The sequence below is a fragment of the Sardina pilchardus genome, chromosome 13 (genome assembly GCF_963854185.1).
Source record: "Sardina pilchardus chromosome 13, fSarPil1.1, whole genome shotgun sequence".
Lineage (NCBI taxonomy): Eukaryota > Metazoa > Chordata > Actinopteri > Clupeiformes > Clupeidae > Sardina > Sardina pilchardus.
The window spans coordinates 30,850,051-30,865,050 of NC_085006.1; the positions used below are offsets into that span (position 1 = coordinate 30,850,051).

At 46.2% G+C, this 15,000-nt stretch overlaps 3 protein-coding genes across 4 annotated transcripts in view; 2 read left to right on the forward strand and 1 right to left on the reverse strand.

Moving 5' to 3' along the window:
• Positions 1-8,145, forward strand: part of nmd3 (NMD3 ribosome export adaptor) — a 21,807-nt gene extending 13,662 nt beyond the window's left edge. Inside the window, exons 11-16 of the mRNA XM_062553360.1 lie at positions 1-91; positions 997-1,109; positions 1,393-1,465; positions 2,625-2,731; positions 4,285-4,355; positions 7,700-8,145. The exon at positions 1-91 is cut by the window's left edge and continues 55 nt beyond it. Of these exons, the coding sequence (XP_062409344.1) occupies positions 1-91; positions 997-1,109; positions 1,393-1,465; positions 2,625-2,731; positions 4,285-4,355; positions 7,700-7,833 (589 nt within the window). The 3' untranslated portion in view covers positions 7,834-8,145. The remainder of the gene's footprint in view (positions 92-996; positions 1,110-1,392; positions 1,466-2,624; positions 2,732-4,284; positions 4,356-7,699) is intronic.
• A 587-nt stretch (positions 8,146-8,732) lies between these two features.
• LOC134100265 (uncharacterized) lies at positions 8,733-9,755 on the forward strand. Of its 2 annotated transcripts, none has more exons than XM_062553383.1 (2): positions 8,733-9,102; positions 9,381-9,755. In XM_062553383.1, the coding sequence occupies exons 1-2, from the start codon at positions 8,782-8,784 to the stop codon at positions 9,672-9,674; spliced, it is 615 nt and encodes a 204-aa protein (XP_062409367.1). In that variant the 5' UTR covers positions 8,733-8,781; the 3' UTR covers positions 9,675-9,755. The 2 variants fall into 2 exon arrangements, with proteins under 2 accessions (XP_062409367.1, XP_062409368.1); XM_062553384.1 differs by having other exon boundaries at positions 8,734-9,102; positions 9,384-9,749.
• On the reverse strand, positions 9,690-11,516 carry LOC134100255 (putative nuclease HARBI1). The gene is made up of 2 exons (XM_062553362.1): positions 10,512-11,516; positions 9,690-10,392 (listed from the first exon to the last, which is right to left on the reverse strand). Exons 1-2 carry the CDS (start codon positions 11,347-11,349, stop codon positions 9,893-9,895), a joined length of 1,338 nt encoding a protein of 445 aa, XP_062409346.1. The 5' UTR covers positions 11,350-11,516; the 3' UTR covers positions 9,690-9,892.
• Positions 11,517-15,000: the final 3,484 nt, after the last annotated feature.

The window sequence follows — 15,000 nt, forward strand, 5'->3', positions numbered from 1 at the left end:
CCCCAAACAGCTGGAGGAGTTCATCGTCATGGAGATTGACATCATAAGAGACCAGAAACTAGGGGCGGGAGCAGGCCTCACATCCAATAAGGTGAGTGGATGGGTGTGCATGGGAGGCGGGAGCAGGCCTCACATCCAATAGGGTAAGAGGAAGAATGCACATTGGGGGTGGGAGCAGGCCTCGCATCCAATCAGATGAGAGGAAGTATGACTATGATTCTTGGATTTGCCCCTTGGGGATCAATAAAGTATTTCTCTATCTATCGATCTATCTATCGATTCAACACGACGGACCATGTCCAGTGGGACTTCTAGGTTTCATTCGGTTGGGTGAACCTTGCCTGACCTGCTGGCAAATGGATTTCGCCTGGCAGCTCAGGCTGGGTCTTTTTGCCTTTATTTGTATAGTACAGTAGAGAGAGACAGGAAGCAAGTGGGAGAGGGAGATGGGGTGGGATTGGGAAATGACCGCAGGCCGGATTCGAACCTGGGTCCCCGTGGGCACTGGGACCCGTACATGGCATGAGCGCTGTAGCCTGATGCGCCACAGCGCCCTCCGTATCCATGCCTTTTGAGGCCTTCATGAGTGATGGGGGTCAGATGAGGAGGAGGAGGACGCGTAAACAAACACCTCCCCTGCCTCTGCCTCTGCCTCTGATTGCGTTCTGTGTAATCAGGCAGCCTGCTCTGTGCTCATTTGAGGACATTCCTGTGGCCGTGCATGTGGTGCTGCTCCGCATCCTGGAGCAGCTTCACACAGTGGAACTTTGCCTCTGTCCACATCAGCCAAATATTTGTCCCTGTCGTGATTTTAGTCTTTTAGAAAGGGTTGTCATGAATAGCTGTCTTTAATCCTAAACACGTGTGTGTGTGTGTGTGTGTGTGTGTGTGTGTGTGTGTGTGTGTGTGTGTGTGTGTGTGTGTGTGTGTGTGTGTGTGTGTGTGTGTGTGTGTGTGTGTGTGTGTGTGTGTGTGTGTGTGTGTGTGTTTTGACAGCATGTTCTGGCGGAGGTGTGGGTGCAGAAGGTGTCGGAGATGAACACCAGTCAGCAGTACTTCTGCCGTACCTACATGGGACACCTGCTCAACATTGGAGACATGGTGATGGGGTAAGAGAGAGAGTGTGTGTGTGGGGGGGGGGGGGGGGGGGGGTTGGGTAAGAGCGAGAGAGTGTGTTTGTGTGTGTGGGGTGGGCGGGGTGGGGGGCTAGGCTGGCTGGTTAGCTGCTAGGTTTCATAGTAAGACATTATTGCTTCTGAGAGGTTTCACATTTTGACACTGTTTTTCACATAGCAATACGGGTCTAGTGTTTTTGCCCAATATTATTAGTTTTCTTGTGCTCCCCACTGTTTGTATATAACATTTGTTTTGTTACCATTCCTCTCCCAACAGTTTTGATTTTGCAAATTCCAACATCAATGATGAGCACTGGAACAAGATAAATCCCCAACATCTGCCTGATGTGGTAAGCACCTCTCCTCAGCCGCTCATGCTGTAGCTGGGTTGGGTTTATTCCATGGGTTGGGTTTAGTCCTGGGTTGGGTTTAGTCCTGGACTCCTGGGTTGAGTTTAGTCCTGGACTCCTGGGCTGGGTTTAGTCCTGGCGTACTTGATCTGGATTTCCAATCATTGTACCTGCCATTGTAATAACAGCTCATCAACAGTGGTTTTGCGTCCCACTTATTATCTCCTCATACTGTTGTCTTACGTCCAACTTGGAATAAAAATGTGTAAAGATGTAGGTCTGTGTCCATTAGCTTCATATAAATAAAAACACGTAGAGACGTAGGTCTCTCGATAGGCTTCATGCGTTCAGATTCAGACTGGTGACTGAGTGCCGAAAATGGTCTCCTTTAAAAGTCAGGAAGTACAAGAATAGGAGTAGGCTTCACTCCAGCACTCTGACAAGCTAAAGATGTTGAAACTTTAGTCTGTCAGAGTCCCGGGGTGAAGCTGTGAGTCAGTGGAAGAGTAGGAGCAAGCTTCACCCTGTCTCTTAGTAGAGTACTAGACTAGAGTGAAGCTGTGAGTCAGTCTCTTAGTAGAGTACTAGACTAGAGTGAAGCTGTGAGTCAGTCTCTTAGTAGAGTACTAGACTAGAGTGAAGCTGTGACTCGGTGGAAGAGTAGGAGCACTCTGCATCTCCTCTCTTCTTCATTTGAATCTGCTCACATGACCAGCGTAACGTCACTACTGCAGTTGGTGGACAATTCAGTGTGTTCTGCTAACACAGAATGGCAAGCCAAGCTTTTGATAACGTGCTAACCAGGCAACGATCATCTCCTAGCATTTAGTAACGTGCACACCAGGCAACGATCATCTCCTAGCTTTTGATATCGCTCCACCTGTGCTTAGTGTATGGATAAACACTCCTGCTTGGTACATGTAGAACTGCTCATGAGGTGTGTGTGTGTGTGTGTGTGTGTGTGTGTGTGTGTGTGTGTGTGTGTGTGTGTGTGTGTGTGTGTGTGTGTGTGTGTGTGTGTGTGTGTGTGTGTGTGTGTGTGTGTGTGTGTGTGTGTGTGTGTGTGTGTGTGTGTGTGTGTGTGTGTGTGTGTGTGTGTGTGTGTGTGTGTGTGTGTGTGTGTGTGTGTGTGTGTGTGTGTGTGTGTGTGTGTGTGTAGATTCTCATTAAGAAGAGCTACGACCGCATGAAGAGGGTGAAACGCAGGAACTGGAAGCTGAAGGAACTGGACAGAGACAGAGAAGGCATGCCCTCAGATGACGAGAGGTGAGGATGGAGTGTGTGTGTGTGTGTGTGCGTGTGTGTGTGGACAGAGACTGTAAGTGCATGGCCTCGGAAGGATGAGAGGTGAGAATGGCCAGTGATGTGAAGACGTCAAATTAGTCCAAAGTGTGTGTGTGTGTGTGGTAGCTAGTGGTGGGGGAAAAAATCGATTCTGTTCAGTATCGCGATATTTTGTGCATGCAATTATATCGATACTAGTAGCTCAAGTATCGCAATACTTAATTATAGAATTTAATTATCTATTTTACCTTTATTTGAGTCCCCAAGGGGAATTTCAAGATATTACACTCACAAGGTGGCGCTTGTTATGGCGTTTTATTGTGCATTCAACGGCAATTTCAAATAAAAATGGCTTCACAATCACAACCTGTTATAGACGACCCTCCATCACTTTGAAAGTGTGGGTGTATTTCGCACCACGCCATGACAAAGTGAGTTGAACAGTGTTATTTTCCTTATTTTTTGTAATGCCTTTGAATAATATGAGAGACATGAATAGCAATATATCGCAGAATCGAATCGCAATACCTGTTGTATCGCAATATGTTTAGAATCGCAATAATATTGAATTTTGGCCCAAATATCGCAATAGTATCGAATTGTCATTCTTTTGCCAATTCCCACCCCTAGTGGTAGCTATGATGAAGTTAAACATGAAAGTGTACGTTTGTTGTGCAGTTCAAAGAGCAGATGTGTGTGTCCCTCCTGCACCAGGCTATGTGTTGTGTGTGTGGTAGCTATGATGGAAGTTCAAGTGTAAGATGTGTGTGTCCCTCCTGCACCAGGCAATACCAGGACTGTGGTGTGTGTGTGTGTGTGTGTGTGTGTGTGTGTGTGTGTGTGTGTGTGTGTGTGTGTGTGTGTGTGTGGTAGCTATGATGAAGTTAAGTGTAAGATGTGTGTGTCCCTCCTGCACCAGGCAATACCAGGACTGTGGTGTGTGTGTGTGTGTGTGTGTGTGGTAGCTATGATGGAAGTTCAAGTGTAAGATGTGTGTGTCCCTCCTGCACCAGGCAATACCAGGACTGTGGTGTGTGTGCTGTGTGTGTGTGTGTGTGTGTGTGTGTGTGTGTGTGTGTGTGTGTGTGTGTGTGTGTGGTAGCTATGATGAAGTTAAGTGTAAGATGTGTGTGTCCCTCCTGCACCAGGCAATACCAGGACTGTGGTGTGTGTGTGTGTGTGTGTGTGTGGTAGCTATGATGGAAGTTCAAGTGTAAGATGTGTGTGTCCCTCCTGCACCAGGCAATACCAGGACTGTGGTGTGTGTGCTGTGTGTGTGTGGTAGCTATGATGAAGTTAAGTGTAAGATGTGTGTGTCCCTCCTGCACCAGGCAATACCAGGTGTGTGTGTGTGTGTGTGTGTGTGTGTGTGTGTGTGTGTGTGTGTGGTAGCTATGATGAAGTTAAGTGTAAGATGTGTGTGTCCCTCCTGCACCAGGCAATACCAGGACTGTGGTGTGTGTGTGTGTGTGGTGTGTGTGTGTGGTAGCTATGATGAAGTTAAGTGTAAGATGTGTGTGTCCCTCCTGCACCAGGCAATACCAGGACTTCCTGGAGGATCTGGAGGAGGATGAAGGTCTGAGGAAGAACGTCAACATCTTCAGAGGTGAGTAGAATCATGGGACGCCAAAGAGGAGTACAGAATCCCAATCTAAATACGGTGTGTTCTAGGGGTGGCACGGTTCACAAAATCTACGGTTCGGTTCGTATCACGGTTTAGGGTCACGGTTTTCGGTTCGGTGCGGTTCTTGTTGTTATTTTTTCTTTTACTCTTTAACACTCCAGAAACATATTTCCGCACATAGCTTAATCATCCACAATTAGGCTAGAGTATTTAGAGAATAGTTATCATGTAGCCTAGCCTAATTTTTTAACAAGATTTAAAGCTTGTCTTTATTTGAAACACACACACATTATGTAATTATTTATTCATTCTATATACTGACATGTCTGATATTCATAACAGCAAACTTTATGCAGATTATAGCCTACTATTCATTATAACTCCACCTCTTAAATTCAGCTGTCTGGCTGAAGCCTCAAAATATTGTAAACAAAGTAGCAGGCTAAGCTCATCATACTCTACTGGTTGGACTGTTCAGTTTCCCCACATGTGTTTTAGTTTCAAGGTAAGCTAATACTTTTTCTCCTTGGGACAGGCCCTTTTAAGCCTTGGAGTTGAAAACATTGGTATTGAAATGGTCAGTCAACTTGAATGCAAGAGATTTTATCAAATGTCTGATGCTAACCGTTTTTAACAGTAATTTAGCTAATCGTCTTCTGTGCGTCATTGAGTTCACGATTGTGAATGTTCTATTTGGATTAATGTGCATGTCGAGCGCGCACGAGAGAGGGCCAAGGAGAATGAGTTTACTTCTACTGTTTGGTAAAGTTGCACGCATAGTCTACAGTTGCGGAAGAACATGCTTCCACCCGAGCAGGGTCAGGTGCATCAGTTTGACCACGCTAGGGATGATCTCTCGCACTTGCCATTTCTAAAACCTTGCGCGCAGCACTCAAAACTCTCGCACGTAAGGGAAACACGTCGTCACATATGGGAATCGCATGCCATAACTAGCCTGAACCGTAGGACCGTACGACGAACACACACTCCGAACCGTGACATGCAAACCGCACGGTTCGGAGCATTTTTCAAAAACCGTGCCACCCCTAGTGTGTTCAGATCATAGCTATGTAATGGATGACTTGGGACTCTGTGTGTGGTGGTTATTCATACAAGGCATTTGTACAGGAACTTGTTTTTTTCCCCAAGACACACTGATGTTCAGAGGTATTACCTCAAGGTTGAAGGGCAGGCATATTTTGCTGTGACAGATCTCTTCAGACAACATAGAAGTAGTAACTCATAGAAATGATTTCAAAACTGATGTTTCATCTGAGTCATTTGTAAGAAAGTGAATTCAAGCATAGCCAAAGTTTAGATCATCTCTCTCTTAAAGGGATAGTTCGGGTTTTAAGACACGAAGTTGTATGGGTTCCCTGTCAGCAACGTTGTGCATCAGCACTGACTTACCCCGCAACAGCGTCCTGTGAGCCGAGATCCAGCCGGTTTTTGATGCTGAAGAAAGTAGTCCGGCAAGTTTCTGGGGTCACAAAAGTAAAGTGTTTTTCTTCTCAAAACCATATGCGTTCAAAAGAGTGATATATTTGCACCACAAAAACGTTGTCCAGGAAAAATTCAAACCTCGTTATCACTTACTTATTTTTCGCGATTCCTATCACTGCGCGCTACTGACAGCTGGACAACGTTTTTGTGGTGCAAATATATCACTCTGTTGAACGCATATGGTTTTGAGAAGAAAAACACTTTACTTTCGTGACCCCAGAAACTTGCCGGACTACTTTCTTCAGCATCAAAAACGATCAAAAACCGGCTGGATCTCGGCTCACAGGACGCTGTCGGGGGGTAAGTCAGTGCTGATGCACAACGTTGCTGACAGGGAACCCATATAACTTCGTGTCTTAAAACCCGAACTATCCCTTTAACTGTGAATCCAACTTAATCATTCATCCACTTAAATGTGTACCAGTTTTAATCACCAATATCAAATGAAATATTAGAACAATAATTATTATTATTATTAGTAGTAGTAGTAGTAGGTTTAATAATGTAATGTTTAATATTGAGATCAAATTTATTAAACTTGATTACTCAATGATTTTGAAACTCATCCACTTTCAAAAGTTTTTACACTTTTAAATTGAATTTTAAATATGATTCAACAGAAAAACATACAGTGGGAAGAACATGTATTTTATAAATGAAGAACTCTGCGCATCCAAAATCCAAAATCTTCTGCTGTTTCAGGTGCTTCTCAGTAGGACTTACAGGTGAATCAATTAGGAAGGAGACTGGAGCACACTGAATACACTTGCAGTCTTTAATGGTGCAAACAAAAGAACTGACGTTTCGACACAGTAGTGTCTTCTTCAGAGTTGAAGAAGACACTACTGTGTCGAAACGTCAGTTCTTTTGTTTGCACCATTAAAGACTGCAAGTGTATTCAGTGTGCTCCAGTCTCCTTCCTAATTGATTAACATGTATTTTATACCATGCTAAAATTGCCTAAAAAGAGGAATATAAAATCATAATTTGACAATTGATCTTAATGCCGTAATTCAAAAAATGAGTAAAAATCAAGAATGTAGCGTTAATAAATAAATGTTCTTCCTTAAATGCTAGGTGGAAGGAAGTATTTTACCCCCTATGTAACCCTATGGGAATTTAACACATAGGGTTAACATAGGGGCAGGCCTAGACTATTCTGTAGAGATTAAATTCACACGGGGCACTCTCTTTACGCTACAGACACAGGCCTAGACTATTCTGTAGAGATTAAAGTCACACGGGGCACTCTCTTTACGCTACAGACGCAGGCCTAGACTATTCTGTAGAGATTAAACTCACACGGGGCACTCTCTTTACGCTACACACGCAGGCCCAGACTATTCTGTAGAGATTAAACTCACACGGGGCACTCTCTTTACGCTACAGACGCAGGCCTAGACTATTCTGTAGAGATTAAACTCACACGGGGCACTCTCTTTACGCTACAGACGCAGGCCTAGACTATTCTGTAGAGATTAAACTCACACGGGGCACTCTCTTTACGCTACAGACGCAGGCCTAGACTATTCTGTAGAGATTAAAGTCACACGGGGCACTCTCTTTACGCTACAGACGCAGGCCTAGACTATTCTGTAGAGATTAAACTCACACGGGGCACTCTCTTTACGCTACAGACGCAGGCCTAGACTATTCTGTAGAGATTAAACTCACACGGGGCACTCTCTTTACGCTACAGACGCAGGCCTAGACTATTCTGTAGAGATTAAAGTCACACGGGGCACTCTCTTTACGCTACAGACGCAGGCCTAGACTATTCTGTAGAGATTAAACTCACACGGGGCACTCTCTTTACGCTACAGACGCAAACAAGCTGCCGGTGGAGAGCGACACCGATGACGACGGCGCTCCGAGGATCTCTCTGGCCGAGATGCTGGAGGAGCTCACGCTGAACGACGCCACGGGGGGAGAGGGCGCCGACATGATGACCGAATGAAAGCGCCCACCGCAGTGCCCATCAGCAATCGATTACTCTGGCCTGATCTGATCTGGCCTCTCTGACTTCTGGTCCACTCCTGGCAGCCTGGGACTTGTAGGCGTATCATCATAACATTCTGTGTGAAGTGGTTGTTATGCCAACATAATGCAGCCACACATGGCTGGCTCCCGTGTATTGAATATACATCCATTCATAGGATGTTCAAATATGACATAACCGCATCGCCCGATGTCAGGCAAAACACTAGCAGAAATGGTGTGTGAGTGCTTTGCTGAATAACCGTTTTGACATCACACAATAAAATGATAATCTCTATTAGTGTTTGTCTGGTGATTTCTTTCACTTCAGAAATGTGCTTGAAGCCTGTATTTTCAACCACACACACACACACACACACACAGGTAAATGCTCCAAGACCAGACCTGCACACCAGTCCTTCCTTGTGGCGCTGCCTGCTGGACTCGTTGACCAGGGGAACACCGGCGGCACAGATTGGTAATTATGTCATCTCGCCCCACTCATCGCCATGTCCCCCAGGGATGTGTTCTCCACCCCCGGTTACCACACACTGATCTGCCCCTGTTGTGCGGACGCACACACTTCGGAGGTGAGAGCCCTGACAGTGTTCGATCAACCTGTCCAATATTATTAAAATTAAATATAGAGTACATGAGGATGTAAATTACTTTTCATCTATTAAACACGTTTGTGGATCACAGTTTGTTTCAAACTATGCTATGTAAAAGTAGTGCAATCGCGCATACTACAAGTGTTCTGAGTGACAGTCTTTCCAAGCCCACAACGGCGTAGACCACTTGCGTAGGATACGGCGTATTTCCTTCCTAGAGTTTACGTATTACGTATGTATGTTACGCCTACGGCGTAAGTACTACGCAGAAGCATAAATCGGCCTGGTCCGCCATTTTCGAACAGAATTGAACAAACATGCATGATATCGAAGAGAGGTTAGTTGAAGAAATCCGTAAATATGAACATTTATACGACTCGTCTTCGCCAGATTACAAAGACTCACAGATGGTAGCTGATGCATGGTGCGAGATATCGGAAATAGTCGGCTTGAGCGTCACGGAATGTACAAAGAGATGGAAGAACTTGAGGGACAAGTACGTTCGCCTCCGAAAAAGACACGCAACGAACGGGGACATAGGCAGGAAAAAAGTGCCGGCGTTTTATTTGTGTCTCTCCTGGTTGGCACCGTATGTGAAGCACCGGGACATCGAGTCAAATTGCGACGACGACAACGAGGTAATTATAAAAAAGTTGTAATGATTTTGTCCTAGTTATGAGCTAGCAAGTCATGGTAAAGTTGTAAACGTCGCACACGCATTTCCGCAAAGATGTCTCTATGGAACACAAGTTGTGATCTGGCTTGCCTGTCATGAAACACAATAACCTCCAGAAGATAATACAAGCTCGTTGTATGCCCTTTTCCAGTTCCCGTAGCTCTGCCGATACGAGTCACTCATGCATTACCTGCAGGCTATGTGTGTAATTTCAAAGACTAACGAAAACTTTTCCATCAGCAGCCTTCCCTGCCGTCTCCGCCCATCAATCCAACTCATCTGTCTCCCAAGACGAAGATGGTACAGAAGCGGAAGAGGAAAGAACTGGACGACCGGGGGATTCAGAGGCAGGTCGCCCAGTTAGAGGAGCGTAGAATGGAACTGCAACAGAAACTTATACTGGACAACGATGAGCCCTCCAGGTTTGGGCAGTCTGTCGCAGACATGCTCCGGAGAATTCCCGAGGAGCACAGAGCACAGGCTATGTTTGACGTCCACAAACTATTGTTTGAGCGACAGCAGCAGAACAAATAAAACAATTGCATGTGAAACATTTTTTTTTTTTAAATGTTTGTCACTTTGCTTTTTTATTACTCATATACTGGTTATTTACAGTTTATACAATAATTCAGTGTTTTACGGCGTTGCACTTTGTAGCCTTGGCTTATTGTGCACACATTGTAGCCTACGCATGACAACTTATGACAACTTGTTTTAAAATAACAGAACTTTAACAGCAGCAATGCGCAGGCCTACAGGCTTACAGTTACTTCCGATGTTGAATCATTGTAACTTCCTAACCAAGTTGACCAAGGCACGCAGTTGTCCTGCCATGGCAAACGCCCTTGGAATGACAAGAAGTAGGCCATCAGATCATTTCGGATACCAGTGGCAGTCTTGGTGGGCCAGGTCCTTGAAAGGTATCGAGAGTCTAGTGGTTCAAAAAGATTCGAGTCATAGACTACGACTCCTCGCCAATCACCTGGCTGAGGCGACCCAGTAGTGTCCGTGTCAGCAAAATCCTCCGGGATGTACTTACTGACAGGTGTGCTAACTTCATCATTGTAGGCAAGGAAGTTATGTAGCACGATGCACGCTTTCACAACGTTCACCGCTTTGTCAGGCAGAAATTCTAGTGGTCGACCGAGGATTCTCCACCGTGCGACCAAAATGCCAAATGTGTTGTCAATCACCTGGCGGGCTCTGGAGTGACGGTAGTTGTAGATCTGTTTTTCCCTGGTCAGCCTTGTCCCTACAACAGAGAGGACATTCATGATAAGGAATCCATAGGTTACTTGGCTGTACATGACACTGCGCTAAATACAGAACATACCTTAAGGCATAAATGATTTGTCTCTGTGAGAGACCTACCTTGAATGGGGGCCATGAGGTTGTCATGTAGAGGGAACGCAGCATTACCAACGACAACATGCGGGATTCTGACTTCTGTTCCTTGAAGATGGGCTGGTGGGGGCAAGTTCAGTTTGTGCTCAAGCAACTTGGAGCCTAAACGGCTCTCACTGAAGATGCTCCCATCACTTTCCCGCTCGTGTTCCCCTATATCCACCATGGTAAAGCGATATCTGGCATCACACATAGCCATCAGGACAAAGTTGCTGCTGGTCCCGAAGCGCTGTGGCGCCTTAATATTCACGTGTTTTCCATCTATGCTACCGACACAGTTCGGAAAATTCCATATTCGCCAAAAATCAGCTGCAATACCTTTCCATTGTGCAGCTGAAGGGCTGGGAAGAAACTCTGGCTGTAGAGCTTTCCATAAAGCTTTACAGACCTCCGAAACTATGAAGGACAGGGTGCTTGCAGCCAGTTTGTAGCTTGCTGCTACAGCATGCTGACTTCCACCTGAAGCTAAAACTCGAAGGGTGATTGCCAGTCTCTGAGTAATGTCTATTGGCATACTGTGCGTTGATTGATGTGAGATATATGGTTGCAGACGACGAACCAAATCGTCGAACCTAAATGCTGACATCCGAAAATACTTGAAATGCATTTCTTCATCCATGTCTCTCAGTGACCGGACAACCACAGAAAATTCGCCCTCCTCCGGCCTCAGTCGGTTCAGTGGTTGCACACACCATCTACGACGTCTTTTCTCTTTTCTGCGTTGCAGCAATTTCAGTAAAAGTAACTGTTCTTCCACATTTAGTAGTTCCAACTCCAACATATGCCGCTCCGTTTCAGTCGCCATCGTTTGAAATGTGCGAAGAAGAAACACAAGTTCAAAACAGTGGCAAAGGCACGCCACACGCCACCGCCAGCTAGTGTTTTGGCAGAGTAGTTTAGGTCGACGCAGTGAGGCCTACGGTCGTGACGCAGACATCAGCTCCTTCTCCGACGTACCGACGTCTCGACCTGCTCATAACGGCGTAAGCCCCTTGCGTAGGCTACGCAAGTAGCCTAGTGAGTACAAATAGAAATTCCTCATTGTGTTGTCCAGTAGAGGGCGCTAGGTAGTAAGACAACTGGTCTTAGAAATCAAATCATCATACCTGCGCTCTACCTACCGAGAAAATTGAATAGGTAGTAGCAGAGTTCTCATGACTTTGATGTCCTATTTGTAATTACACAGGTAAGGTTGTAAGAGAGCAGTAGTGAGTTCCTGCTATCAAACAGATTTGTTCTGATTATTATAGCCATTGTGTTTGAGCAGGCCTAACTGTGTTGCCTCAGTGTCTTTGCGATTGTAGAGCAATCTCTATGCCTACAGATACAACCGTACTGCAAGCAAAAGCTCACCGGTCTAAGTGTGTTTGGCTGACACAATAGATTTGCTACAGTTATGAGTTAGTGTGCTCGCTTGTTAACCACTACACTTGACCGTGTCCTAAGGTGCCTCTCATCCAGCGTTGATACGTCCTCCCTCGCTCCTCGGGCCTCGATCCTCACTGATCTACTTAAAGAATGGTGGGGCGGCAACAACGGGATAGTCTATCCCTGCTTCTATCTATAACGCGACGTAGAAACGCTGAATGAGAGGCAGCCCTAGTCATGAGCGGATTTAGAGCGTGTCAACGTGTCCTCCATCTTAACTCTGAGGGTTGTGGGGAGGTCTCTCAGGTACGCCGTGGGAGTTTTAACAGGGTGAACAAGGTCAAGGCAGCAAAGTGTGGGGGCTCGCCTTTGCCAAGAAGCTGCTCGCTCTCAGTCACTCAGACGTGGCTGCCTGGCCCAGGACTTGTGTAGATGAGGGCTACACTTGGGCCAGATCCGGGTTAGACGTGGGCCAGATCCGGGTGGCAGTTGGCAGCTTTTAGGCGGGCTCTGATTCCAGCTTGGCGGACAGGAGGGTTGGATCAGGTTGTGGGGAATCTGATCTGCCTCAGGCAGCGGAAACCAGATCCACTTGGGAAAGTGACCAGTGGGTCCCTTCATAAACAGGGGGATACAAAGCAGAGGCCTTTTGTGTGTGCGTGCGTGCGTGCATGCGAGCGTGCGTGTGTGTGGAGGGGGTCCTATGGATTTGTTCCTTAACCCCTCCCTCCCCTCCCCACCACCCTTTCATCCCTCTCTCGTTCTGTCTCCCTTCCTCTCTTTTCACACTCCACATCCCTCTCTTTTTCTCTCTCTCTCTCTCTCTCTCTCACTTCCGTCGCTCCCTTGTCCGCTGCATTCCTGTAGTTAACTGAGTGGAGGGGAGGAATAGGATTTGTGGCAGGTAGGCAGAAACACTTTGACCTACTAAGACCCAAGGTGCCACCGAGTCCCTCAGGCCAAGCCATAAAGATAATTACTCTCTCGTCTCCATAATTGCCACTAATTACATCCTCCTCACTAATTATACTGAACCGCTGATTGGGATGCATGAGATATTTCACTTGGCCTCCGCAAAGCACCAGGAGCACAAGATGGATGACCAGTCCAGGACATCTCTTCTGACCAGTCCAGGACATCACTTGACCAGTCCAGGACTTAACCTCTGACCAGTCCAGGACATCACTTGACCAGTCCAGGACTTAACCTCTGTCCAGTCTAGGACTTAACCTCTGGCCAGTCCAGGACATCACTTCTGACCAGTCCAGGACTTAACCTCTGACCAGTCTAGGACATCTCTTCTGTCAAATTCATGAGTCTCACAATCTGAAAGTTATGAGTTTCAATCGACAATAAGGGTCTGTTGCCTGTCTATGATTGCACACACACACACACACACACACACACAAACACACACACACACACACACACACACACACACACACACACCAGCCTGGTCTCACAGAATTCTGTGAAATGCACACACACACACACACACACACACACACACACACACATACACACATACTCTCTCTCTCTCTGTTTCTCTTTCATTCTTTCTCTCTCACGCACAAACACACTCGTTTTTCTCTCTCTCTTGCACACACACATTCTATCTCTCTCTCACACATACACTCTCTCTCTATCACGCACACACACACACACACACACACACACACATGCTCTCCATCTTATTTAGCCTACTTTCTTGCTGACTCACTTTGGAACTCAGCACATGCTATTAGTCTTCATTGTTGTGATGTTGAGGAGCACAGACCCTTATACAAGTACAACAATATGTTAACAGTAAAATGGTCTTCAATCCTGAGCTATCTGGCCACAGCGAGCACAAAATCACATGAACGTTCTAGAACTTCACTTCACATGAACGTTCTAGAACTTGACTTGCATGAAATTCCTTTCTTTTGTTCAGTGTTAGCTTGGAGGCCTAAGCAAACTTATCTACGACTTAATGGATAGTTAACCTATGGCCTCTTTTGTCCAGTATTGTCCAGTGTGCCTTGTTGAATAGTTTTTATTGACATTCTTGTTGATCAGTAGTGCGCAATCAAACATGTGCTGGAATGAATCACACACTGTCATTAGAATTCTAACTAATCGCCACGGCTTCTCAATCTTTTGTGTCGCGTGCATTACCTGCTTTACTTCTGTATGGGAGATTACAGAACAGAGGATACGGACTAAGGGGTTGTGGAGTTTATTGCTGGGTGACTAATGTGTGGTCTCCAAGTTACTTTACTCCACTCCATCCAGTGTTTGCCTTGGCTGTGGCACCTGAGTGCTCTAGGGGCGTGGGCGCTTTTGTTGGCCGATTGTCTTTTGTTTGTGGCGATCAGCGGCGGTTTGGAGTTACCTTTGGCCACACCCCCGCGTGGCACAAGCAGAGGGAGCAGCACAACAATGCTTCTCAAACAACAGGCCTAATGCCATGAGACAGGAGACGCAGTAATGCCGGCGTCGGGCGCCCATGAGCTCTGATTAATATGGCTGTAATCACCTGTCACACACCTGTCACACACCCCACCTCCCTCACTCGTCTGTTAGTCTGTAAGAAATCTACCTTAAACCCACACAATTATTTGATTAGGTTTTTCTCAAGCGGAAGCTACCTGAGGAAGCAAGAGAGAGACTAATGGCTAATGCATCTGTACCATTATTAGTTATTCTGTCATGGGCAATGTCCAATAACGTATGTACCAGTGACTGCTACTACTGCCGTGCAGACCAGCTCCCATAGCTGCCGGATGGACCCTTGATTACTGCTCTCCCAGTGTAAAGCCACCTGTGTGTGTTGAGGTATTCTGCAGTGGCTGTACTGGAGGGTGATATGTGATCAGTGTGTGTGTTGAGGTATCCTGCAGTGGCTGTACTGGTGTGTGTGTGTGTTGATATCCTGCAGTGGCTGTACTGGTGAGTGTGTGTGTGTTGAGGTATCCTGCAGTGGCTGTACTGGTGGGTGTGTGTGTTGAGGTATCCTGCAGTGGCTGTACTGGAGGGTGATATGTGATCAGTGTGTGTGTTGAGGTATCCTGCAGTGGCTGTACTGGTGTGTGTGTGTGTGTGTTGA